Source organism: Ictidomys tridecemlineatus, chromosome 16, assembly GCF_052094955.1.
Source record: "Ictidomys tridecemlineatus isolate mIctTri1 chromosome 16, mIctTri1.hap1, whole genome shotgun sequence".
NCBI classification, from domain to species: domain Eukaryota; kingdom Metazoa; phylum Chordata; class Mammalia; order Rodentia; family Sciuridae; genus Ictidomys; species Ictidomys tridecemlineatus.
Window position 1 is genome coordinate 40911489 of NC_135492.1, and position 26442 is coordinate 40937930.

General features: G+C 46.7%; 1 protein-coding gene across 4 annotated transcripts; it reads right to left on the reverse strand.

Moving 5' to 3' along the window:
- Positions 1-1311: 1311 nt before the first annotated feature.
- Positions 1312-25447, reverse strand: Tatdn2 (TatD DNase domain containing 2). 4 transcript variants are annotated; one of them, XM_005333805.5, is made up of 8 exons: positions 24761-25443; positions 24231-24647; positions 17480-17968; positions 8238-9116; positions 3924-4051; positions 2196-2379; positions 1603-1778; positions 1312-1450 (listed from the first exon to the last, which is right to left on the reverse strand). In XM_005333805.5, the coding sequence occupies exons 2-7, from the start codon at positions 24639-24641 to the stop codon at positions 1638-1640; spliced, it is 2232 nt and encodes a 743-aa protein (XP_005333862.2). In that variant the 5' UTR covers positions 24642-24647; positions 24761-25443; the 3' UTR covers positions 1312-1450; positions 1603-1637. The 4 variants fall into 4 exon arrangements, 2 of the variants coding, with proteins under 2 accessions (XP_005333862.2, XP_040146772.2); XR_002484849.3 differs by having other exon boundaries at positions 1314-1450; positions 1557-1778; positions 24761-25444; XR_001230012.4 differs by lacking the exon at positions 1312-1450 and adding an exon at positions 1902-1998 and having other exon boundaries at positions 1642-1778; positions 24761-25445.
- Between the last annotated feature and the right edge of the window lie 995 nt (positions 25448-26442).

The following is a 26442-nucleotide window of genomic DNA, read 5'->3' on the forward strand; positions in this document are numbered from 1 at the left end:
TAGTCCTTGAAGGACGTGGCTATGCTGCTGTTCACCTGGGTGATAGTAAAGCATTCTGATAGACTTGGCAGCCCCCTAAATATTTCCAACAAGCAACTAAGGCCCCCCAATTTCCCCACACTGGCAACTTTGAGGCACAAAAACACAGAGGAGATGGACACCGAGGCCTGCTTCCCAGGCCAGCTACTGTGTTGCAGGGGCACGGTACACATTGCACAAAGGAAATAGTAAATCCATCCCCTTCAGCTTACAGGTTTCAGATGTGCCTTCGAGAAACACCTAGAGGAATCCACAGTAAGGAACTGCTTGTACAATGTAAGCTTCCAATAAACTGCAGATAAGGGTGAGGACCCTTTTGAACAAAGCTCAGGAGTCCACTCACACTTGACCTCTGGCCATCATAACCTCTGGGGCCTGTGAGGCACACACCTTTCCAAGGCACAGCAGAGAGCAGAGCAGAGCTCTGAACTTGAGATGACTCGGCTGCTCCAAGTCCAACAGAAGGCCCTCTCCTAAAACACACACACAGCAGAGGCGGCAAAGGCAAGGGACACTGGGAGAGACACAAGCCTGCTCATGCTGCACCACCCCAGGGAGCCCCAAGACCTGTATGAATTCAGCTGTCCACCTGGGTGGGCCCTCGATGGGTAGCTGCGCGGCCAAGCAATCCAGAGGGAGCAGGGGCAGCTGGGCCCTTAGCACCCAGTTGGCAGGGACCTCACGCTGCAGACTTAACTCTAACCCTTTACCACACCAAGCAGCAGCCCTGGGGCTTCCGCAAGTGGGGACACCTTCCTCAGTGCCCAGTCTGCCCTGCACCTCTGCCAGCCAGCACTTCCCATGGACAACGAGCGCCCACTGCATCCCTCCATACTTGTATGGTGGAACTGGAGCGCAGCCACAATCCTCCCACTTGTGCCCACACTGGAGTCGACAAAGAAACAGTGAAAGGCAAACGCGAGAGCTATCCAGGGAAGGGTGCAACCTTGCTGGTTCCCAGAAACAAACCTCGGAGCAGTGAGTTTTCCCGAGACATTTCCCACATGGGAGTCCATTTCCATAACTGAGAAGCAGGGGCCCAGCTGCACGCCCACGTGTGCTGCGGCGAGCAGGAGGCGACTTTATTCACACACTGCTTAAAACACAGGCTGCAGGGAACAGAGACCCAAACTGGCACACTCTAGACCCTCAGTCACACTCTGCTCTTGCCAACTGCCCTGGAGCACCCTGGCTGGCAGGCAGAGCCCAGATGCTGTTCCCGCAGCACCTACCCTCCGCGGCCACCCATCCGCCAGCCAGAAGCTGAAGCCTTGAGGCGAGGTCGCAAGCAGATAGCCTGTCCTGGTTCCCTCTGTCCCAGTGGGCTCCGCAGATACATCCTTGACCCAGGACACAGGTGGGGCTGGAGGTCAGCCAATGTTCTGAGGGACCACTGGTCGCCCTGCAGGGTCTGGAAGAGAGAAGGAAGACGGTTCCAGGCCAAGTTCATTAAGCACAAGTCAGGCATCAAACTCACGTGTTCACATTGTCTAGGTTAAGATAAGGCAGCCAAAGACCTTCTTCTCCTGATTTTTACAGAGCACATCATGTGAATCTCATGACCTTTCCTGGGCGACTCCTGAGGGCACCCTCCTTGCTCAGAGGTTGTAGAGGCGGCTGGTGTTCTCACGCAAGGTGGCCAGTGTGCGGGAGAGCGGCTCGTCTTTGACCCTGGCAATCTCTCGGACCGTGTGCAGGGCCAGGCCCGGATGGGCGTATTGGCAAAGGCTCTTGGGAACCTGGAAGACACCAAACATTCAGAACATCGCTGTGCTTTCTGTGCACAGGCGGAACACAGGACTCCCTCCCGTCCCTTCCCCAGCAAGGACCTCTTCGGGGCTGCCCTGCAGAGACCCCTTTACCTGCAGGTGCAGGGAGAGTCCTAGTCAGGGGGGCTCTGGGTGAGCAGGGTCCCACGCTTCCGTGGACTGCCCTCTACAGGGTAGGGCTTTGCACTGCCTGGAAGAGAGCGGTTACCCTTCAGCTTCTCAGCCCCCTTGACTTTCGGTTCTGCAGAGCAACAAGGAAACATCTACACAGCCCAGGGTGGGGCCTGGAAGTCACTGGGGCTCTGGCCCTGCCAACCCTAATGGACGACCACCACCCTCCCCACCCTCTCTCTTCAGTGCCTCGACTCAGCCTGAAAACACCCCTACCTGGCGAGGCAGGAAGTAAGGGGCATCCGTTTCCACAATGATTCTCTCCAGTGGAATCTGTTTCAGAGCGTCCCGGGCCTCCCAGGCGGAGGAGTAGGTCAGGACTGCCGTGAAGCCCACTGACATGTTGGGGAAGTACTTCAACAGGGGCTCAATGACCGGATAGCTGCCGGTGAAACAATGCCTGTGGGGAGAGCTCTAGGTCAGGGCTTGCCCCTAGTGCCCTTGGCAGCAACCCTAAAGCTGGTCACCCCCTTTAGGAGTCCCAGAAATGGAGAGGCTGCATCCAAGGGAAGAATACCACAGTAAGTACACACACAAGAGGGGGTTCCAACACCACCAGACCCAAGCTGCCACTGGGGGAGCGGTGCTCACGAGCCCCTCTCCTACTGCACAACACGATACACCCACTTAAAACCACCACTGTGAACACACAGCAGCAGCACAAAGGAACCTAAAGAATTAAAACCAGTCCTCCCAAGTACGTAACAGTGAGGCCTACTGTTGAACTATGAACACACTGGAGAATGGGCCATAGGTGAATTTTCTTCTCTAAACGTACAGCTGTTTAATGCTCCTAGTGCAACATACGTAAAAATTCAGGGCTTCCTCCAGCAATACCCCGTTGGGCTGAATTAGCCCTGGTGTGCCTACCACCACTCACATTCCCTTAAAGTCAGCCCAAAAAGAGGCAATGAAAATCCAACCAGTTCATAAGATCCGAGGGCCTATGTCCCTCTTCTGGGGTGCGCCACCTGCTCTGTCTCCTTAGGCACCCAAAACGCAGCAGAGGCCTGAAATTCCCACCTGCTCTTCTGCTTTGAGAAGGCCTCTTCTAGGCTCTGGACTCCCTTCTTGCCCATCATTAAGCTCAGAGGCAGTAGGATCCTAGGTTCAAAGCCAACCTCAGCAACTAAGCAAAACTCTAAGCAACTCAGCCAGACTGTGCCTCAGAATAAAATTAAAGAAAAGTGCTGGGGAAGTGGTTCAGTGGTTAAGTACCCCTGGATGAATCCCAAGTACAAAAAAAAAAAAAAAAACAGCTCAGGCGTCACCTCCTGACCATCCCATCCATGGCAAAATAAAGGCCCAACTGTGCACAGCCCATCTCAGTCCACTCTCAACATACAAAAGCCCAAAGTGACCCAGGTATACCTGGGCAGCTCCCCTGGGGCATCCCTGAGCCAGGCCACCACTGGTACACACAGGTGGTAGGAGTTCAAGGCAGCTTACCAAACTGAGCTGAAGAACTTAAAGATGCCATTCAGATAAAACACACCCTGGGACTTTAATGCTAACTGTGGGGGGAGGAGTTTTCAAATTCAATACAGGAAAGTAGTATCTTTTCTGGTGCCCCAGAGTGCCATGTGCTGGACCCCACCACAGCCTCTCCTAGGGTCAGTGGTCCTTGTTTCTGAGAACTGAAATCCCCTTTCTGCCCACTGGCAGTTTCTGGGTATTAGCCCAAACCAAAGGCCAAATGAAGTCACTGTGAGCAAAAAACAAGCAAGTTTCTCAATCCTCAGAAACTTCACATGGTTCAACTTAATACTTGACTCCTCAGAAAACATGCTGAATAAGACAAAATATGGGTTCAGATCCCAAAGGGGCCTCAAAAAGAAAGAAAAGACACACGACCACTGTGTTCCTCATTGAGCTCTCCTCTTTCCAACTAATGTCCCAGACAGGGAAGAGCCTCATGTCCCGCTGAAGCAGCAGCCTCCTGACCTATGGATCTTGTAGTCAGAAGGTACAAATTTTTTCATGATGTCCAACAAATCTTCATCAGCTTCTCGACAGTGAATGACCAAGGGCTTCTTTAGAGACACGGCCAGCTGCAGCTGTCTCTCAAATACCTAGGAGGAGACAAAGGGACAAACACCAGCCGCTTAGTAGCACTTCAGAGCCCACTGCTTCTTGAACCCCTGTGGCCCCCAATTCTCTATTTTCAAATGATATAATAGAGTGACAATCAGACACATACTGGGTTTTTTCTATAGAGCTAGGGAGTGCTCCAAGCACCTGCAGTATACACAAGCTCCTACAGGAGGCGCTGCAGGAGCCCAGCAGGTGGGGAAGGCAAGTGACAGGCAGCCAGAAGCTGTAGTGCCAGAGTACCAACAGGGAAGCAGGTGCCCAGTCACTGCTCACAAGGCTTACTTAGGATATAGAGACAGGGATGGAGAACCTAAAGGGCAAAGTTAAAGTCCTGCACATGGCTGTGCCCACCTCTACTACCAAGAAGGTACCAACTTTCAAACCTTTCCCTATGCAAAAGGGCTGTACACCCATGTGCCCTCCAGCATAATGCCTGGTGGTTCTCAAAAAAATAAACACTATTTACTACAGCTTGCCTCCTGTGCTTGACCCAAGCTGGATACCCTTCTAGGTCAATACCTACACAGCCACTCCCATTCTTTTTTGGGGGGGCGGGGGGGGGACTGGGAATTCAACTCAGGGGCACTCAACCACTGAGCCACATCACCAGTCTTGTATTTTACTTAGAGACAGGGTCTCACTGAGTTGCTTAGTGCCTGAGGCCGACTTTGAACTCGGCAATCCTCCTGTCTCAGCCTCCTGAGCCCCTGGGATTACAGGTATGCGTCATCTTGCCCAGCCACTCCATTCTTTTTAACTCTAGCCACTTTTAAATCCTTGCTAGTAAAATGCACATGTTGTTGACAATGTAATGTTCTGTCCTGTAACAAGACCAGGTTGATTAAGAACACAAGTATTAATTATGAGCAAATCATCACATCTGAAACCTAATGCATCCATGAGCAGTTTTTTCAACTGTAGAATATAATTCATGTTTGCATTTTTAGCAGTGAATACGAAGACATTTTTGGTAACAAGAGTCAAGTGATAGCGACCAGAAAATGACATTTACAAGTCTATTTCTCATGCCACCTCTTCCTACAATAGTGACACTAGCCAATACTAACTCTGATGCACCCTTAGTTTGACCTGTGTTTTCAACTAAAGGAAAATGACCACAGACACCAGAATTTTAGAAAGCTCAGTAGGGGTTTTAAAGAGCAGGTAGCAACTACAGGTGTGGCCCAGACACATTTGCTGCCTGTTCATCTTCCCCTCCCTGAACCCTCAGAGGCAGGTTTCAAAATACTCCAATTCCACCTTCTACTTGATGCCTCTAAAAAACTATAACCTTGCAGTGGAACATTGCATAGCTATCAAAAAGCATATTTTTCAAGGTATAGTTAAATGAAATGGCAAAACTTTTAAAACTAGAAAGAAATTCAAAACTATTCTACCACAGTCTGGCTGGACACAAAATAACCCAGCCGCCTCAAGGCACTTGTAGGTTCAAACAGGAACTCCTTTATTGCCTGAACTCCACCAGCACTCCACCAACTCCACCAGCACTCCACGCACACTTTCCAGGAACTCTCCGGAGGGAGAACCCGAGGCAGCAGGAACCACCTTATTCCTGGAGTCACCCTATTGCCGGACAGCAGGGGTCCATATACAACCTGTCCCAATCCAGCATCATCCAGTCACAGCAATTATAACTTAATTATCATCATCTTAATGGCTCACTGGCATCACCTCTTAACCACTCCTTCTGGTGCCATCCTGACTCGGCTGTGGTTCTCAGCACTATTCCCTTTGTAATTTCCTTTTTTTAAAAAGCATATATACGTGCCAGATACAGTGACACACACCTGTACTCTCAGCAGCTCAGGAGGTTCAGGCAGGAGGATCATGAAGTCAAAGCCAGCAACTTAGTGAGGCTTCATCTCTAAATAAAATATTAAAAGGGCTGGGAATGCAGCTCAGTGGTTAAGCTTCCCTGGGTTCCATCCCCAGTACAAAAAAAAAAGCACATTCTATGTAATACACATTTCCTTGATTTTTGATAGGTATTTTAAGGCAAGCCACCACTATCCCTTGCAACTTTCCAAGGGAAATAACATTAAATGTGTAATGTTTCTTGAAATATTCAAATTTTGCCCAGTATAGTGGTAAACGCCTATAATCCCAGCAACTCAAAAGGCAGAGGCAAGAGGATCACAAGTTTGAGGCCAGCCTCAGCAACTTGGTGAGACCCTGTCTCAAAATAAAAAGGACTGAGGTTGTGGCTCAGAAGTAGAGCGCTCACCTAGCATGCGTGAGGCACTGGATTCGATCCTCAGCACTACATAAAAATATTGTGTTCACCTATACCTAAAAAAATTTTTAAAAAGGGGGGTGGGCTGGGGATATAGATTAGCGGTAAAGAGCCCCTGGGTTCAATCCCCAGTACCAAAAAAAAAAAAAAAATCCAAATACATTAAAGATGGAGGAAGCTTTCTCTAGCATACAGGAACTTGTGGCTGGAGCTATTTTACAAGCATTTGTTCTCATCAGATGACAAAGAAGAGTGAATGAAAGGCAGGTAAATTATTTACCCAGCGTAATTACTTCCATGGCCTGCATGAACTCTTGCTTCCCAACTGAGCCATTATTTCCAGGGATGGAGAGCTAACCCATCTCTCCTGGGGGAAGCCTCAGGCACTGCTTGCACACTAGCTACCTCCACAATTAATTCCAATCCAGCACAAATGGAGGCAGGTGCATCAGGGAGGGGAAGGAAGCTCCATTCTGGCTTTTGAACCAAAGAATTCTATTGTCTGATGTGTGCAACTTACAAGTTAGACATTAACTGTCTGGGATCTACCTTTGAAGGTTTAGATAGCTAAGTGTGGGAATACAACACAAGGAAAAAGTAGTAGTTAGCTCTGGTTAACAGCTTAACTACCCATTTTATCTCCAATTCTTTAGCATTCCTCTCTCCCCCTACTCCTTCCAGAAAATATTAGATAATAGGAATTGTTTGTTTTATTGCTATTGTTTTTTTGGTTCTGGGATTGAACCTAGGGTGCTCTACCACTGAGCTTCACCCCAAGTCCTTTTTATTTTTTGAGACAGGGTCTGGCTCAATTGCTGAGGCTGGCCTTGAACTTGTGATCTTCCTGCCTCAGCTTCCTACTTACTGGGATCACAGGAACACACCACCACACTTGCTGATCCTTATAATTAAAAAAAAAAGGTACTGTGTAATACTTATCACATTTCCTGGCACCAAGTTAGCATCCACTGAGCATCAGCTATACTATTCAGTATAATACTCCTGTGTTTCTGCTTGAACTGCTGCTCTTTCCATATCATCCCCACCCTGCACCATAAACACCAGTTGTGAAAGCAGAATATTAAACATTTGTTTCATTTTCCTAAAAATCTATTTTCCCCTGTGTTCAACCTTAGCTGTTTGTGTCTTCAATTCTGGCTAATAAATTACACTTTGAGCCAGATGTGACAGCACTGAAGGAGAAGCAGGTGAGCCAAATTCTGCACAGGGGGACCTTCCACTCCAGTCCTGGAGCCTACTGGGATCCAGACCAACCCAGCAAGCCTCTATACAATCCCAGGAGAGTGACACTGTCCAGCTACAAACTCCACCTGGGGCACCAGGTGGGACAAAAAGAGTCTTTCTCCTCCCCAATCAGAAACTTCCACTGAAATACTGCAAGGAGTCTCACCCTCACAACGCCATGCTCAAAAAGTACTGGGCGGAAAAGAATGACCAGATGCAAGTCAAAATCTTAGGGTGAATGAGAATGATCTTTACACATAATTTTTTGGCACTTTTCAAATATCCTGCAATGAACATATTTAATTTTAAAAAACAAAAACAAAAACAAAACCCAAAGTTGGCTACTTCCCAAGAAGGAAAGGTTCATGCTGCTGTTAGCCATGAGAAGTCGGAAGACACCTCTCCTCCCTGGTCCCCAAGCATGCTGGTGAGCTGGGGCACAGCTCGGTGCCTAGATTCCATCCCCACTTCCACAAAACAAGAGACTCAAAAAGGGCTGAAAGATAAGAAATGGCTTGTAAAGTATTTGACAAATGACATCCACAGATCTGGACAGGAATTATAAATTCGTTAGTTCTATAAATAGAGAAACCTCACTGTTAGGTCTCAATAGCTAAAGGGATAAAGACATAAACATAACAAGTGACCACCGACAGCCTGGTTACCTTGTGCTGCTCTGGGACGGGTGTAGTACACTTGTAAGAGTAATCCAAGCCCATTTCCCCAAAGGCCACAGCCTTGGGGTGCCTCAAGGCCTGCAACAAATTTCTCTCTTGACTTTCACTATAGTAACGTGCAAAATGGGGGTGACAGCCAAAGGCCCCCCAGACTAGGTCCTCCTTCAGCAGCTCCTCCCACAGGCAGTCCGTCAGTGTCCGAGGGTCACAGAAGTCAGAGATGCAACCCTGAAATTCCTTGGGGAAGGAGCTGCTATAAATCTTTCTGAACTTTGTAAAGGTCCCCTTGAAAGACAACTTGGAGTACAGCATATCCAAGTGGCAGTGGGTGTCTATGAAGCCCTCCTCCAGGCTGGACTCCCAGTGGCTCCGTGGCAGAGAGCCAGATGCCTGACCACCACAGGGACGAGGTGGAGACTCCTCTCGGAATGTTCTTTTCTCCTTCACTTCTTCTACGGAGCTTCTGGAGAAACGCAGGGAACGGGAATTCTGGGATCTGCCTTCATTCGTGGCCTCCAGGTCTCTGGAGGTGCTCTGGGAGCTCACTGTGGAGGTGGGGGGATAATCACTTAGGAGGCCGTGGCTGCTTGTCCCAGCCTGCACCGTGTCCTGGCTGCTGCCCACAGAGGGATGGCCAGGAGTCTTGAGACTGTTGGCCCAGTAACTGGCATAGTCACGCCAAGGACTACTGTACAAATGAGGGGGGTACATGACATAATCAGTGGGGAAGGAAGAAGGCTCTGGAACTGCGGAGTACTTCAGCGAAATGGGCTCCTCCTGAGAGAATCTGACCGTGGAGACCTCATCCACATCAGACCAGTCGCTTCCTGAAGAGGGGTGCTCAATCACCACCTCCCTCTCCTGATGCTGCAGAAAAGAAAAGAAACACCAATGGGTCAACTGTCCCGTGGGAACAGAACTCTGTCAATGCTGGGGGTACATGGGCAGCCACTCTAACTGGCTGGAATCAGGTGAGCTCCTCACCTAATTAGATGGGTGGAGCCCCCAAGATGGACGAATGGTAGCTTCATGAGAAGGAAGAGACTGGAAGACACGGGCTCCCTGTCTCTCACCACGTGGGGGTGATGCCCGCCCTACCTCAGTCTCTACCAGCAAGGCCATCACCAGACATGGCCTCTTAATCTCAAGATCCAAACCAGAAGACTGAGCTAAAATAACCCTCTTTATAACTTACTCAGGCTGTGACCCTGTGTTATTAGCAGCAGCAAGCAGACTGATACACACAGGCACCAGAAGAACACCAACTCTGGCTCCTTTCTCAGGCCACACTGGAGGCCTTGCGATGGCTCCTCAGCTTACAACTTTCAGAAGTGGGCCAGGCGGCAGCTGTGACGCACAGAAGGCTCAGGGAATAAACCCATGATCATGGTGTCATAATGCCACCCTGAAGGAGATGCTTCACCTGTGTCCTTATTCTAATGATCCCTCTTGGGAACAGTGCTCTCCAGAAAAGTGAGAAAGTAGTGATGCCGAAAAATAGCTCCAATACCTTCAAGACGCAAAACCACAACCATTGGAACTAAGATGTACCCTCCAGCTATCTGACACTACACCTCACTGGGAAACAGGATCTGTAACTCTCCCCTTGGGTTACTAGTGACTCACTTGCAACCACTAGAATGCAAAAGAGAAGTAGTGTACCTTCATGGGGATCCCACCTTGCTCCTCCGTGAAGCCAGCACTGGGGAGAATTGATACAGAACTAAGACACTCTGCCAAAAAGCCTGCTACGTAGGTGTCAGTAGGTGGCCCACAACCTGGCTGACAAGCCTAGGTGAGCCAGAGGACTGCAGCCCCCGCAACATGAGAAAGACACCCGCCGCCAGGCGAGACCTGCCCAATCCAGACTTTTCTTAATTCCTGACCCACAAAATTGAAAGCAAAATAAAACTCTATTGAAGCCACTAACCAGTGACAGTTACCTAAACAACCAAATCTTGCATTAAATCAATTTAGCCCTAATAGAACACAGGCTCTGCAAGGTCAGATGATATGCCCAGAAGAGGGCAGGGCAAACAGGAAATGCCCATAAATATCCACAGAACTACACTGTAGAATAAATGGTGCAGTGGTTCCAGAGCTCAGCTTCACACCCCCACCAACAAAAGAGAATCTTATTTCTTGTTGGCATTGCTGGGGATGGAACTCATCATGCATGCTAGGCAAGTGCTCTGCCACTGAGCTATCTGACCAGCCCAGAGGAGCATCCTAAAAACAGATTCTTAAAAACTCCACCCTGAGATACTGTGATTCAGTAGGTCCAGAGAGGGCAAAGGAGTCTATGTTTAATTCTCCAATAATTTTGATGTAGACAAGGCCTAGAGAAATGTACTAAAGCAAACAGATAAAAACTTATGCAAAAAATACTTTACTTCAGTCTCACAGTTTCTTGTTAATAAAGCCATCTACATTCCCAGCATCAGCTAGCTTGACCAGGAGACCTTTTCTTTAGTGTTTCTGTAAGTAAATATAACACGTTAAAATAAATTGAGCTGTGCACAATGACACAGACCTGTAATCCAAGCTACCCAGGAGGCTGAGGCAGGAGAATCACAAGTTCAAGGCCAGCCTCAGCAAGACAGTGTCTCAAAACAAAAAATAAAAAGGGCATGGAATGTAGCTCAGTATTACAGCACCCCTGGATTCAATATCCAGCACTCTGGTAAAAAATAATAAATCACTACTAAAACAGCATTTCAGATAAACTGACTTAAAACAGAAAAACAAGTTTCTATTGTCTATACTAATTCTTCATATCTTTATCTATACTCCAAAAATAAATATTGGCAACAAAAATTAATGAATTATAAATTTCCCATTTTAAACTTGCCAGTTATATTTCTGCTACTGCTTTCTTGAGGAACAGAAATCTTAAAAGTAGAATCTTTTCTAAAATGGAAGATAGGCTGGGGGTTTAGCTCTGTAGTAAAGCACATGCTTATTAGCATTCAAGAAGCCCTGGATGCAATCCTCAGCATTTTAAAAAAAATAAAAGATCACAAATCCCAGGCCAGCCTAGACAGTTTAGTAAGACCCTGTCTCAAAATAAAACAAAACAAAACGAGCTGGGGTATAGCTCAGTGGTAGCATGTATAAGGCCCTGGTTCCAAGCACCACCAAAATAAAAAGCAAACTAAAAAAAAGTTTTAAAAATTAATCTAAAGGGCTGGGGCTGTGACTCAGTGGTAGAGCGCTTATCTGGCATGCGTGAGACACTGGGTTCAACCCTCAGCACCATATAAAAATATAATAAAGCTCAAGAGCTTTGTAATGTTGTGAACAACCAATTAAAAAAATGAAAATAATTAGATAAAAAAATATATAATAAAGGTATTGTGTCCACCTATAACTCAGAAAAATACATATTTAAAAATTAATCTATAAGGGAAAACAATCCTTTGAAGACTAGGTTGCTTATAATGAAAAATTTCCATCAACCTAGATAATGAAACACTGCAATCTTGCCTGAGCTTAACAAATTTTGGAGTATTATTTTGCTTTTCCTGAATGTTCCAGTAAGAGACACTGGCACAATCACAGGAATTGTCCCTCTACTTCAGCATATGTACAACTAGGAGTTAAGTCTCTCTTTTCTATGGGCTCACATAATTAGCATAATTGGAATCCAGCTCTTTTGTAGATACATCTATAGAGGCATATCTTGCCACTCTTAAATTGATTGTACTAGTTATAAAATAATTTAATATCTTAGAAATCTTCTTGTATATTAAGAATAAGCCATGGGCTGGAGTTATATTCTCAGAGGAAAACAAGATAGTGTTAGAAAGCTCCTTTTCACTAAATTCCTTCTGTTTTTGAACCACAGGCTCGGGGTGTAGCTCAGTGGTGGAGTACTTGCTCAGCATACACACACGGCTCTGGGTTCAGTCCCTGAGAGAGAGAGACAGAGACAGAGAGACAGAGACAGAGAGAGAGACAGACACAGAGAGAGAGAGACAGACAGACAGAGAGAACGAACCTAAAAACCAGCTGGAGGTGCTGTTGTAATAATCTCAGAACAACTCCAGGAAGAAGGAAAAATCAGTGTGCCTGCAATGTGATGGGAATAGCTACAATACGAAGTAAAATTTCCAGGAACAGGACCATATGCAGATTCTAAAAATGCTACATCTCATCAGCAAAATCTCAGCTACAGGAAACTGCCTGGCAAATGACCCTGTTGTTTACAACAAACAAATCGGAACAGGGAGAAGGAAGAATCTAGAGACTAAGATTCTTGCCATATTTAGAAATTGCTACATATGGCTCTTATTTGGATCCTGTTTCAAATAAAATGGGATATTTAATCACTGACTGGGTAACTGATCATTCAAGGGGGGGAGAGAGGGGGGCGGGGGGAGAGAGAGGGGGGAGGGGGGGAGAGAGTGTGTGTTTGTGTTTCTGTATGATAAACCTATGAGGATGCTTTGGGTTTGTTTTTATATATATATATAGATAGATCCTTTACCTTTTAGAGATGCATACCAAAATATTTATGGATGAAAAGATATGAGAGAGAGGATTTGCCTTAAAATACTTCGTGGAGAGAAAAGGGATACAGCAATGCAGGACTAGCAGGACTAGAGGGAGTTCTGCTGCAGATGAGCAGTGGATGTGTAGCTGTATTTCATAAATGTTTTAAATTTTCCAAGAAAAGGTTTAAAAATGTAAGAGTTAATAAAATCAAATTCCAAGGGGGAAGGTGGGGAGAGAAAGGGGGAAATACTGGAAAATGACATTGGCCAAATTAGACTGTTACACTGTCAGCATGTAAGAATATATAACAAACCCTACTGTTATGTTCATAACATACCAACTTAAAAGTGAAAAAGGAAAAATTGCATCTGGGTATGGTGGCACATGACTGTGGTCCCAGCTATTCAGGAGGCAGAGAGAGGATTGCTTGAGCCCAGGAATTTAAGGCCAGCCTGGACAACATAGTGAGACCCTCTGTCAAAAAAGAGACAGGGTGTGGCTCAGTGATAAAGGGTTTGCCTAGCATGCACAAAGCCCTAGGTTTCATCCCATAAAATAAATGAAGAATAAAATTCCAATTCAGATGGAAGGACAGATGGTGTCTTCTGGCTGTACTCCAAACTTCCAAACTTCCAAAACCAGGGCTCAGGATTTGTTTAAAACAAAGAAAGATTTCCAGGTCTCATCAATGACCTTCTGAGTCAGAATCTCTCATTCTCTCAGGGAAGTATACAAAAATCACATTAAGTAATTCAAAAAGTAACTCTAGTGACAAAGACACACGTCAAAGACATGTGAAAAGGTTTGATGAAGCTGTTTAAGGAAATGTAAAAGTAGGGAAACAGCAGAATCAGAGGGAAAAGTGATTTCAAAAAACACACGTCTTGCCAGGTGCTGTGGTGCACACCTGTCATCCCAGCAGCTCGGGAGACTAAGGCAGGAAGATCACAAGTTCAAAGCCAGCTTCAGCAATGGCGAGGTGCTAATCAACTCAGTAAGATTCTGTCTCTAAACACAAAAATGAGACTGGGATGTGGCTCAGTGGTTGAGAGCCCCTTCCCCCCCAAAAAACCACACATCTAACTAGAAATATATATCACAAACTTACCATGTCATCATCTAAATCCCTGCAGGACTTACATAATCAAGTAATCTTTGCTTGTATGTGGTGCTGAGGATTGAACCCGGGCCGCACGCATGCCAAGCGAGCGCACTACTGCTTGAGCCACATCCCCAGTCCCCCCTGTATTATTTTTAACTGTGATCACATTTGAAGAACTATCCCTTTTGACAGAGGAAGAAACCAGGGCCCAAGAAGGGTGAGTGATTTTCTCAGTATCACAATTCAGGCAGCAGGGCCAGGATCTGGACCCAAATGCTTTGATGCTATCCCAACATTCATGCATGTGTTAATCCACCCTATACCCAAGGGAGACAACCCAAGCACCCCGTCAAACAAATACAGGAGTGTGGATATAACTGAAATTTTCATCCATATGATTAGGTTTGTAGGCAACCAAACAAGACAAAAATCTACACGACAGAAAACACAGCCACCATGTACATTTAGTGGGGAAATTAGCTTATAAAACCTTCATGTGGGATTTCCAATTATATGTAGCACGTGTGGTTTTTGTCCTTCCCACCCAAAAACCCTTCTAAAAATCACAGGAAATGCATTTGAAAAGGCTTAATAAAAGGCTGGGGATGTGGCTCAAGCGGTAGTGCACTCCCCTGGCATGCGTGCGGCACGGGTTCGATCCCCAGCACCACATACAAAGAAAGATGTTGTGTCCGCCGAAAACTAAAAAATATTAAAATTCTCTTAAAAAAAAAAAAAAGAAAAAAGAAAAGGCTTAATAAAGCTATATGGAGAAAGCATAAAGAGTAAACAGCAACTAAATAAAAATTGGATGCTAGATAGACACATGAATGGTTACTGGCTTAGCAGATCACAGATGACCAAAACCTAAGAACACAGGGAGAAAATCCAGAAATAGACTACAGGACTCCAAGAAGATGAAGAAGGTATCAGACCTTCAAAATGAAGTAGAGATGGAGATCCCCCAGCTACCTGCTCCTCCCCAGGCAAATGAGTGTGCCTTTTCTCCATTCAACAGAAGAGAAGGTTCATGCTTGGGAAAGATGACTATGAAACAGTCAGGAACAACACATACCTGCTACACAGCGAAACCCATGCATTGCCCTCAGCCTGACTCCCAGAACTCCCAACAGCCATATTGGGGCTCCAGACTCTCCTGGCAGATAGACATCACAACAGAAGACAGAAACTGTGCTAGGCACAGAGGTGCTCACCTGTAACCCCACCCATCAGCAGGCTGAGGCAGGAGAATTGAAAGTTAGAGGCCAACCTGGGAAAGCCAGCAAGACCCTGCCTCAAGATAACACACAAAAAAGGTCTGGGGATAAATGTAGCTCAATGGTAAAGCACCCTGGGTTCAATCCGAATACTGCCAAAAACAAGCACAGAAATGATGCCATGGAGAGGGGCTGCAGTGTGGGTGCTATTAAAGGAAGCAGAAAACTAAATTCTCATGGCCCTGTGGGGGACATCCACAGATTTCTAAAACTGAAAAATCAGTAACAGCACAATATTATTTAGAAATATGAGGCAACTCAAAAACACAGAGCTGGAAGAGCCGATAAGGGCTGTTATGGTTCAGATACGAGACATCCCCAAAAGCTTAGGTGTGAGACAATACAAGAAAGTTCAGAGGTAAAATGACTGGGTTAGGAGAACTATCAGTGAATTAACCCCAACAGGGATTAACTGGGTGGTGACTGCAGGCAGGTGGAGTGTGGCTGGAGGAGGTGGGTCACAGGGGCATGCCTATGGTATTTATTTTGTCCCTGGTGAGTGGGGCTGTCTGCTTCCTGGCTGCCATGTCCTGAGCTCCCTTCCTCCACCACACTCTTCCACTATGATGTGCTACCTCACCTCCAGACCAGAGCAATGGAATTGGCCATCTGTGGACTGACACCTCTAAAACCATGAGCCAAATAAACTTTTCCTTCTCTAATTGTTCTCATTCGGCCTTTTGGTCACAGCAGCAAGAAAGCTGACTGAAATAGGTTGCCACCGAGGAGCAACAGTGACGAATGGGCAGAAATTGGGGCTAAAGTTGTAGTGCAGTGGCTGAGCACTTGCCTAGCACATTTGAGGGACTGGGTTCAATCCTCAGCACCACATTAAAATAAAGGTACTGTATCCATCTATAACTAAAAAAATATATATATATATATTTTTAAATATATATATATATTTTTTTTTTTTTACAAAAAAAAAAGAATGGGCAGAAATGGGGACAACAGAGGAATAGCCCCTTCCCCCACCACAAAAGCTATATTAAAAATCACTAGCTTCCCTCCAGTTATCATCCTTCCCTTCTATTATAGCCACAGAAACTGATGTGGATGCAAGTCTGCCCCAATGAAGATCATTTTTTAGCCTTCCTTGCACTAGGTGTTAGCCAGATTTCCAGCTCTTCTCAATAGGTCTGGGCAGATGTGACACATAACTTTTTTTTTTTATGAGGGGATATCAGGATTGAATCCAGAGGTACTTCAGCACTGAGCCAGAGCCATATTCCCAACCTTTTTTATTTTGATTTTGAGACAGTCTCACTAAGTTGCTTAGGACCTTGCCAAATTGCTGAGGCTGGCCTCAAACTTGTGATCTTCCTGTCTTAGCCTCCTGAGTCACTGGCACCTGGCTGGAGATAAGCTCTTAAGAGGGAGGAAATGGCCAGGCACAGTAGCACACGCTTGTAATCTCAGTGGCTTATGAGGCTCAGGCAGGATATTATGAGTTCAAAGCCAGCCTCAGCAACTTAGGGAGACACTTTCTCTCAATAAAATATAAAAATTACTAGGAATGTGGCCCAGAGGGAAAGCATCCCCGAGTTCAAACTCCAGTACCAAAATTTAAAAAAAGGGATGAAGCGCATTACTCTTTTCCTCTTCCTACTGGCCGAGTATTCATGTCATAAACTCCGAGCCCTCTCAGAGTAGCCATCTCACACCAAAAGACTATGGAGGGATGGCAGCAGGATCCACGATGCTGAGGAGTCATCGCTCAAGCCCAACCTCTACAATTAAAGCCACTTCCATTTGGGCTTTGCTACAGCAATCAAACCCATATTCTAACACGTAAATGGGGCAGGATGGGGGGACAATAAATTGAGGTTTATTATTAATTCTGAAAGGAATCTTGGGGGCTAGAGACGTGACTCAGTAGTATAGCACATGTCTAGCATGTGTAAGGCACTGGGTTCAGTCCTCAGCACCACCTAAAAATAAAGGTACTACATTCATCTATAACAAAATATTTAAAAAAAAAAAAAGAATGTGGGCTGCGGTAGAGTGCTCGCCTAGCACGGGTGAGGCCCTGGGTTCAATCCTTAGCACCACATAAAAAAATAAATTGAATAAAGCTACTATGTCCAACTACAATTAAAAAAAAAAAAAGGAATGTTGGAAGATAATCACCACCTAGCTTCCTGGAGTCCTGGTTAAGTAAAGTTCTGCTTTTAGTTAATAATAACATTTAGAGGGCTAGAGACGTAGCTAAGGTAGGGTGATGAGGCCTGGATTGATCCCCAGAACCACAATAGACAGATAAAAAATATCATGCAGCAAACTAGAAAACATTCATTTAAAATCTAAGAGATCTTCAAACCCAGATGCTTGGTACATGCTTTATCTACACTTACTTTTTGGATTTCTAAATGAGTGTCAGAGTCATCCAAAAATTCTAGCGGGGGAGAGGGCTTGTCAATGACTGTCCTTCGGTCACCAAGTGGCTCCTCAACTGGCTTCTCCTGAGGGTCCACAATCACCCTTCTGTCACAGAAGCTGCTCGTGTCAGGAGGTTCCTCCTCCACTTTGACCTCTGGAGGCGACTCTTTTTCTTTCTGAGGAGGAGAGACCGTGACACTTCCGGCTGGTCCTTCGGCACGGCTGGGACGCACTCCTGGGCTTGGCTTCACCCTTGGGGTGGCAGCTTCTTTCCTTCTGGGCATGGACTTCCCCAGAATGCCCTGTAGAGCCTTCAAGTAGATCACTGCGGAGCCCTGGTCCCCAACCCTATTCCTCTTCCTTTTCTGGACCTTGTTTGTTTCTTCCATCCCATCATTCTGACCCTCAGCTTCAGCTGCAAATTCAGAGTTCATGGAGTTACGAGAACTATCTTTGGAATCAACCTGGTGGGGGAAAAGAAACCACAAAGACTTAGAAAAGGTGGTCCCAAAAGAATTTCAAACACGAAGCACTTAGCAAATGGGACATCAGCAGTGGTTCCACTAGTCAAATGGAAAGTGAGCATTGGTAAGACAGGTCACTTTCCTCTCCGGAGGGTGGTTTTGTCCCACCCACTGACGAGGTGCTGCTGTGGAAGAGACTGAACTGCAGGGCAGCTATTCTAATTGTCCACACCTCCTTAGCTCATCAGATGATCCCCTCTTACTGCAGCCACTGGAAGGAACAAGCTCCTGGAAGCCCACGACCAGCACATACTTCACAACAGACACCAAACAGCAGCTCACAGGATCCCCAGCCAGCACAGTCCCACACCTAAGAGCTAAGGAAACCTAAGGACCTGGTGAGCTTCCAGAAGGCAGTACCAAGGAACTCCAACTTCTCAGACTCCAGCCTTTGGAGTCCTCAATGAGCTTTCCCACCACACCAAAGCCTTCTTAAAGCCCTGCATCACCCTTCCTTGGTGTTAGAAACCAAAATCTTGGTGTTGGAAACAGGACCACTCTCCCAAGACCCTCCCTGCCCATGTCCTTAGAGACTTAAGTGAAGTCTCAGCCTCTCAGGCCCCACTCACTCCAGGAGTCCATAGGGAAAGCTACACTGGCCTGGCGATGGTGGTGCATGCCTGTAATCCCAAAAACTCCAAGGAGGCTGAGGCAGGAGGATCGCAAATTCAAAGTCAGTCTCAAACTTCACAAGATCCTGCCTCAAAATAAATAACAAAAGCTGGGGATGTAGCTTAGTGGTAAAGCACCCCTGGGACCCATCCCCAGTACCAATGAAAAAAAGAAAGAAAAAACTAGGCTATCTGCAATTTTAATTTCCTGTAAAACTCAGATCCAGTCTAATACCAGCCTGGCATTAAGAACACTCCATAAAAAGGTGTGATGGCGCACACCTGTAATCCCAGCAGCCCGGGAAGCTGATGCAAGGGGAGGATCATGAGTTCAAAGCCAGCCTCAGCAACTCAGCAAGGCCCTAAGCAACTTTGCAAGACGCCGTCTCTAAACAAAATATAAAAAGGGCTGAGGACATGGCTTAGCCATAAAAATCTCCTCCCACAAAGAATCATTCCAAAAGCATACAACTCCAAATCTCCCTAGCTATGACCTGGACTTACCTTTATCCCAATGTATTTTACAACCCCTATAATTTTTGGTTCTAACTCATTAAATTCCTCTCAAAAGCAAACACTCCTCCACAACAGAAAAGTGGAATTTACTCCAAGGGATGTCCATCAATAAGCAGACACTACAAAATACCATGGCTTTTTTAAACATGAGCTTGTAAGCTGGGGTATGGCTCAGTAGTAGAGTGCACCCTTGGCATGCACAAGGCCATGGGCTCCAGCCACACCACCACCAAAAAAAGAAAAATCATGAGACTGCTCTGATGCCAATAGTATAATAAATGCGAAGAAGCGGGCCGGGGCCGTTGCTCAGTGATAGAACAATTATGTAGCATGCGCAAAACCCGGGTGCTATTCGGTGGCGCACACCTGTAATCCCAGCAGCTCAAGAGGCTGAGACAGAGGATATCAAGTTCAAAGCGAGCCTCAACAAAAGCGAGGCACTAAGCAACTCCGTGAGAGTCTCTCTCTAAATAAAATACAAAATAGGGCTGGGAGTGGCTCAGTAGTTGAGTGCCCCCGAGTTCAATCCCCAGTACAAAAAAAAATAAACTTGATGACCTCTGGGCCTGCTGTACAGCTAACTACCAAGTTCGCTTCTACAGTACCTGTGTCTCTTATTATCACCAGCTCCCTGGCACCTTTGCACCCTTGGCCCATCACAGCCTCTTAGACATTCACTGGCATGTCACATTTCCACTTCATGCTACACCCTTGCGCTAGTCCCATTTTGTGTTGAGACTCGTCCTTTAAAGCCCTGTCCTGCCTTCAGCTGCTTCTCCATTTCTGCCCTCTTCTTCCCCACAGGCCAGGTGCAAGGCAACATGGAAGGGACCTACTGAAGGATAGTTGCTCTTCACCTCAAGCCAACATTTGGGAGAACCCACCCAGAGTTATGGATTCTGGTTTTTCCAAGCAAAACCAGGAATCTCTTAATGTACTCCTCAGACATTCAGCAAGTACTCAGCACTAATTATTGCCAGAAGGCACTGTTCTAGATCTGGAGTTTAACATTCAATAAAAGACACAAAATCACCTGCTTCCTGGAGCTTATATTCCAGTTGGTGAGGGAAAGAAAAACCAGAGGATTGGCAAGACAAACTGGTGAAACCTATGTGAGAGTGACAAATGCTAAGCAGAAAAATAAAACGAGAGATGCAGCTGGGTGGTAGAGCACCTGCTTAGCACATGCAAGGTCATGGATTCCATTTCCCTGACCCCTGCAAATAAATGCATACATATATATGCATTATTTTATGTATATGATAAAGAGAGAGTGGGGGAGGGAGACATTACCTAGATCTTAAGTTCGGTGGTTTTTGTGGTGCTGAGGACTGAACCCAGGGCTTCCACATCTAAGCACACACTCTACTATGAGCCACACCCCCATTCCAGAGTTATAATTGTGTGTTTATAGTGTTGTAGGGGATGGGAACGGGGCCTCCTGCATACCAGTCAAGCTCTCTATCACTGATCTACACCTCATCCCAGAGTCAAATTTTTAAAAGGAGTCTTCCAAAATTTTAAGGACCTAGCAGGCTACCTTCAATCCAAGCAACAGCTGTTGGCCAATTCCAGCTATAAAGATCAAGACTGTAGTTAAAGGAGAAAGAAAAATTAGAAATATGCCAACATACCTTACATTTTCATATGGATTTATAATGAATAGAACTACTGCAGCTGTCATCCCCCTTTTATAGAGAGGGAAACTGCCACATGGCTTATGGGTGGCAGAAACAGGACTCAAACTCAAGTTCTCCTAACACCCTGGAACCAAGCGAGAAAAGTAGAGAAACTATGAGAGTGAGAAACACTAACAAAGGCTGCAGAGGCAGGAGACAACAAGAACCAAATGAAGGTCACTAGGCAAGTTCAACAAGTGAAAGAAACCTATAAAAGTTAGGATGAGGCAGACTCTAGGCAGAAAGTGGAAAAGAGATCACTTGGCTTAAAAAGGAACAATTCCCGATTTTTCCCCTGGCAGCACCACGTGGTCTGAGCATCTGTGAAGGCAAGAACTCCAGCCCTTGTGGCCTAGAACAATTTCCACGCTTCCTAACTGACTCCCTTCCTGCTCCCTCCTATCTCTTCTCCAGCAAATCCCGCAATGTCCTGCCTCTGCTTATAACCCTTCCAAGGCACTGCATTTGTCTATAGAATAAATCCCAAACTTCTGAGCATCATATTCCACCTTTATCCAAATTCCCTATCATCAGGGCACAAGAAAGGCCCTGACAACAACTGTATATTTCCAAACAGCTAGTAAAATGGATTTTTACTATCCAGGACCTTGCACATATTGAGTATGTGCTCTATCACTAACGCATATTTATTTTACATTCTATGACTGATAAACTTAAATTCAATATGTAAAATCTACAATTCTTTTTTACTTTCTTTTTTGCCAGTGCTAAGAATTGAGCCCAAGTAGAAGCAAGCACTCAACCACTGAGCCACACCTCCAGATCATAGATTCTAAATGCTTCCAACCCAAAGAAATGATAAGTATTTGTGGCACTGGATGTCATTTACCCCAATCTGATCATTTTGTATTGTGTACATGCACTGAAATATTACATTTACCCCATAAATATGCCAAGCAATATTTTTTTCTTTAAGTGAGGGATTATAAACATTAGAATTTGAGAAAGTTTCTCAGTTGCCCTGGAGTCAACGAAGGATCAAAGTGAGGTTGGCCATCAGGAATCTCTAATGACTTTGAAATGCCCAGGGGCTAGGGTGTGGCTCAGTGCCAGTAGAGCACCTGCCTATCAGTCATGAGGCTGTGGGTTCAATGCCCAGCACCACTAAAAATATTCAAACATCTTCCCTTCTGAATGTTCATATCCTGACACACACAACTGTGCTGAAGGTTGTGGGGCACACAAAGCCAAATATGTATCCCTCAAAGTTTACAGAACAGACACAGGAGAACAGGTGGGCAAGGTGACCTTGGAAGGGTATGCTTTTTCTGTCAGTGCCCCTTAGGTGTGCCTGCTCAGAAACATTAGGATTTAACAGTCAAAAAAGTTCTCATAGGACTGTAGTGCAAGGTGAAAGGCGTGGATGGAGGAGAAAAGTACCAGAGACATAAATACAGCTCTAGGGAGACCTTAGCAGGGCTAGAAATGGACAATCAGATTGTTATCTTCCCTCAGCATGACAATCTTTCTACAATGCCAATTTGCCTTTCCTCTGCACAGAACCCTATAGGAACTCTTTAATGGCTTAGAATACAATCCAAATTTGCTTACAATAAAATCCAAATCCCTTAGCTACTAAAATCATGCAGTAATCTGCCCTGCCTAGCTCTCCAGCATCCATCCTAGGCTCTCTGCTCCAATATACCACACTGTGGGACAGTCATGTGACCTCCAATCCTCCCACTACAATGTGATCAGAGTTAAGGGATCCAGTAGCACCTGGCACACAGTTACTCTCAGGTGCTTACTGAAACTATTAAACTGGGTTCTGCCATCAAGAGTCCTTCACTTTTTTTTTTTTTTTTTGGCAGCAATGTGTTTCAATCCATAGCACTCTCCCAACTGAGCTACATCCCTCCCTTTTTATTTTGAGACAAGGTCCAAGTTGCCCAGGCTGGCCTCGAACTTGCCTCACTGTCCAGAGTCTCTAGGATTACAGGTGTATCCTGTAGGGCTAAAACTCCTTTGACTTTGATGAGAAAAATGTGGATTCACCCCAGGATTAGACCCATCCAGATCAAGGGCCACACCCTAAACTCCCCTGCCCACTAGAAATTGAACCAGAAGCACTCTAGTTCCAAGTCCCTTCTAGTTTTTGAGACCAAGTCTCACTAAATTTCTGACTGTTGGCCTTAAACTTGCAATCCTCCTGCCTCTGCCTCCTGAGTTGTTGGGATTACAGGTGTGCACTTCCACCTCTGGCCACACCCTCTAGTCTTAAACCCCAATCAGCACAGCCTCAGTCTGGGATGCAGCACACCTGAAACTAAGTAAAATAAATTCCTGCCTGACAAGCTTAAATTCCTCCACCTGACTTGAGGTTTGTCAGTGAAGCTAATTATAATCGACTAATTATTTGGATAATATGTCCAATTCCACTCGGAGGGATTAATGACAAGTTGTATGAGTAAAGCCCCCATATTTACGTGATTTACATTTGAATCATATTCCATGTTCTTATGCCAGACAGCTTTTCAGCTCATTAACTGATGAATTAAAAAAAAAAAAATCCACGTGCTTAGTTCAGATAAAATCTGGCACTTAGGCAAAGGGCTCCCCGAAGATAAACATACTTTTCCCACATACAGTCCCCCCTCACTTTTTCAGGCCTGAAGCTCCAAAACTTACAATGCAAACTGGAGACTGGTCTTTGTTACAGGAGAATCACACACACCTGTGACACTGCACCACACAAACTAGGCCTTCAATAAATATCTCCTCAAATCTGATTCAAGCACTCCCCAGTGGGCCTCAAGCACATGTGAAACCCTCTGTGCGTTTCCAATAGGGAACTAGACTTGGCTTCCTCTCCCCAAAGAGAAAAAACAACAACTTAAAAACCACTTCCAAACAAAACCCCAAAATGCTGGAAACCATGACTTTGGTGCAAAGCCACACCAACAACCAAATTCCTTGGCTCTGCGCTTCAGAGTAGCTCGATACTAAGGAAACATTCCTTAAAATGACCAACTAAAACAGATTCATCTGTCGCTTGAGCATGCAATTCACCTTCTACTGCAGTGATTCTCCAGCCAGGCTGCACACTTACAATTACCTAGGGAGCAGGTAAAAAAATGTGGAAGCCCACACTACACCTCGGCCCAGTAGAATCTCTCCTCTCTGGTGTGGGAAGCAAGCACAAGTATTTTAAAGCTTTCCAAATAGTTCCATAAGGCTACCAAGTTTGAAGAGTACCTCTTTACCGAGCTTCAGGCCACCCCTGGCAGACTGCTTAGTCTTCCGCATTTGGGTGGAGTAGGGAAGACCCCCAGAGACCTTGAAGGACAAGATCCTTTTGAGTCTCCTCCCACCAAAGTTCCCATCCCAAACCTCTCAAGCCACGTGGAAGAAGCTTCGCCGACTGCAGCTACCTACCTTAAGGCTGCAGGCTTCCTCCTCCAGAGAAGCCATTTCTTCTAGGGAGGGGTTGGCAGGACGCATAGAGGTTCCCTTCGACGAAAGGAACGCGCGAGCGCTCCGAATCAGGCAGCCTTTGGAGGCGGCCCCGCCCACACCTGGGCCCGAGGAATGGGAAGAGGAGGAGGAGGAGGAATTTCTGCGTCGAGTTGAGCTCCTGGATAACCTCGGCGAGCAAGCCACATCGTCCTCCTTGTATGCTTTCAGGCGCTTGGAGCTACTGCCCCCTCGTGAACGCGACGCAGAGCTGTGAGCTGACCGGCTGGAGGGGGCCACATCACTGGGCTCCCGGAGGCAGCTGCGCTTGCTGGGACAGCCTTCCGAAGTGCTGCTCCAGTGGTACTTGACCTTGCGCCTCTCCGACGCCATGGGCACCTGCAAGGCAAAAGGGGGCCTGGATTCCAACACCAGCCCTCCCGCCACCCGACCCCCTGGGTAAGGAAAGCCAGAAAGAAAGAAGGTCAAGGCCACCGGGTGGCCTCACTGACCTTTCCCTCTTCTTTCCACTGCCCATCACAGTTCTCAAGGTTTCAGAGATGCCAAAGCGCTTCGGAGAAGTCCCAACGATTAGAGATTCACTAAAGGCTTCGGTTGGCTTCTAAACCCACAACGTGCTTCCGTAATCACCAAGCGCTTCTGTTTGCACCACGCTACTTCGCAGACCTCAAAGCGCTTCCGGGACTGCTAAGCGCTTCAATTTAGTTTGCTACACAAAGCCCTTCACAGATGTCAAAGCGCTTCCACAGACGCTTTAAGGTCCACACATGGCGGCCGGAACCGCAGCCCTCGGGCCGGGCGCGCGGCCGGGAGGCCCTGCCGCTGAGGGCGGGCCGGAGAGCAGGGCCCGACCCGGCTCCGCAGCCCGCCCTGCTCCAGCGGCCCCGACGACCCTCCCCGGGCCGAAAGGGGCGCCCGCCGCCGCCGTTTGGGAGCTGGCGGCGCCTCCGCCCGCCGCCTCAGGACAGCCCCCTACCCCGTCCGGCCGTCTAGCCGTCCCTGCCGCCGCGGCTGAGACGCCAGCCCGGCCGCGCCGCCTGGGCGCTCACTCACCCCCCGCCCTCGTCCTGCAGCCAGGCCCGGCCTCCGCCCGCGTTACGACCACTCCGGCCGCCGCGGCGCCCGCCCCCCGGAAGGAGCCCTGCGGCCCGCGGCCCGGCAAGCGGCGGAGGAGGGACCTGCGCCGAACGGAGAACGCCCATTGCTCAAATCAGCAAGGGGCGGAACTCCGAGCAAGACGGAGCTCTCCTCTTGGTCAAACGGCGTGGAGGCGGGACCTAACGCCTTACGAACGACCTAACGCCTTACTTATTGGTCATAAGCCAGACGGGGCGGAGCCGCTCACGTGGGCCCGGAAAGCGCGAAGCTGAGGCGCGGCCGCAGTGCCTCAGGCCGGCCCCCTTTGCCAGCAGCTTTCATGTCCGGATTCGCACGTCGAACCCACGTCAAGTCCTTAGCATTATCACCCACTTTACAGAAAAAGGAAATTGGCTCAGAGAGACCAAATGACACACACAGAGGTGACAGAACTGCGATTAGAAATCTCAAAGAGAGACTACCCCAAAATGTAGCATATCCGCCTGACAAAAAAATATCAAAAGAAGGGGCAAATTTAGAAACAAATTTGCATCATATTATAAAAGACTGATGTTCATACTAGATAGAAATACTCCCAATAAGATAACTAATGAATAAATTAGGAACAGCTCTTAAACATGAGAAGATGGCTCAACTTCAGTCATTTAAAAACCACAAATAAGCCTGGTGGCGTAATGGTGCTCACCTATGATTCAACAACTGGGGGGGGGGGGCGCTCAGGCAAGAAGATGGCAAAATTTGAGGCCAGCCTGGGCAATTTAGCAAGACCCTGTCTCGAAATTAAAACCTTTAAAAGGAGGGGGATGCTGTAGTTCAGTGACAGAGCACCTGAGGTTCAATCCCCAGTATCACAACACATAAATACTATGAATAAAATTATAATTTTCTGCCCACTAGACTGGCAGTGATCAAAGCATGATATATTTTGTAGCTGAGGATGTGGGGGAATGCACATTCCCTTATAGAGCTGATAGATGTGTATATTAGTACAAGATCCTTGGAAGGTAACACAGTAGTGGCAACCTTAATATCCACTGAGGAACTGGATATAGAAATAAATATCCCTTGACCTATG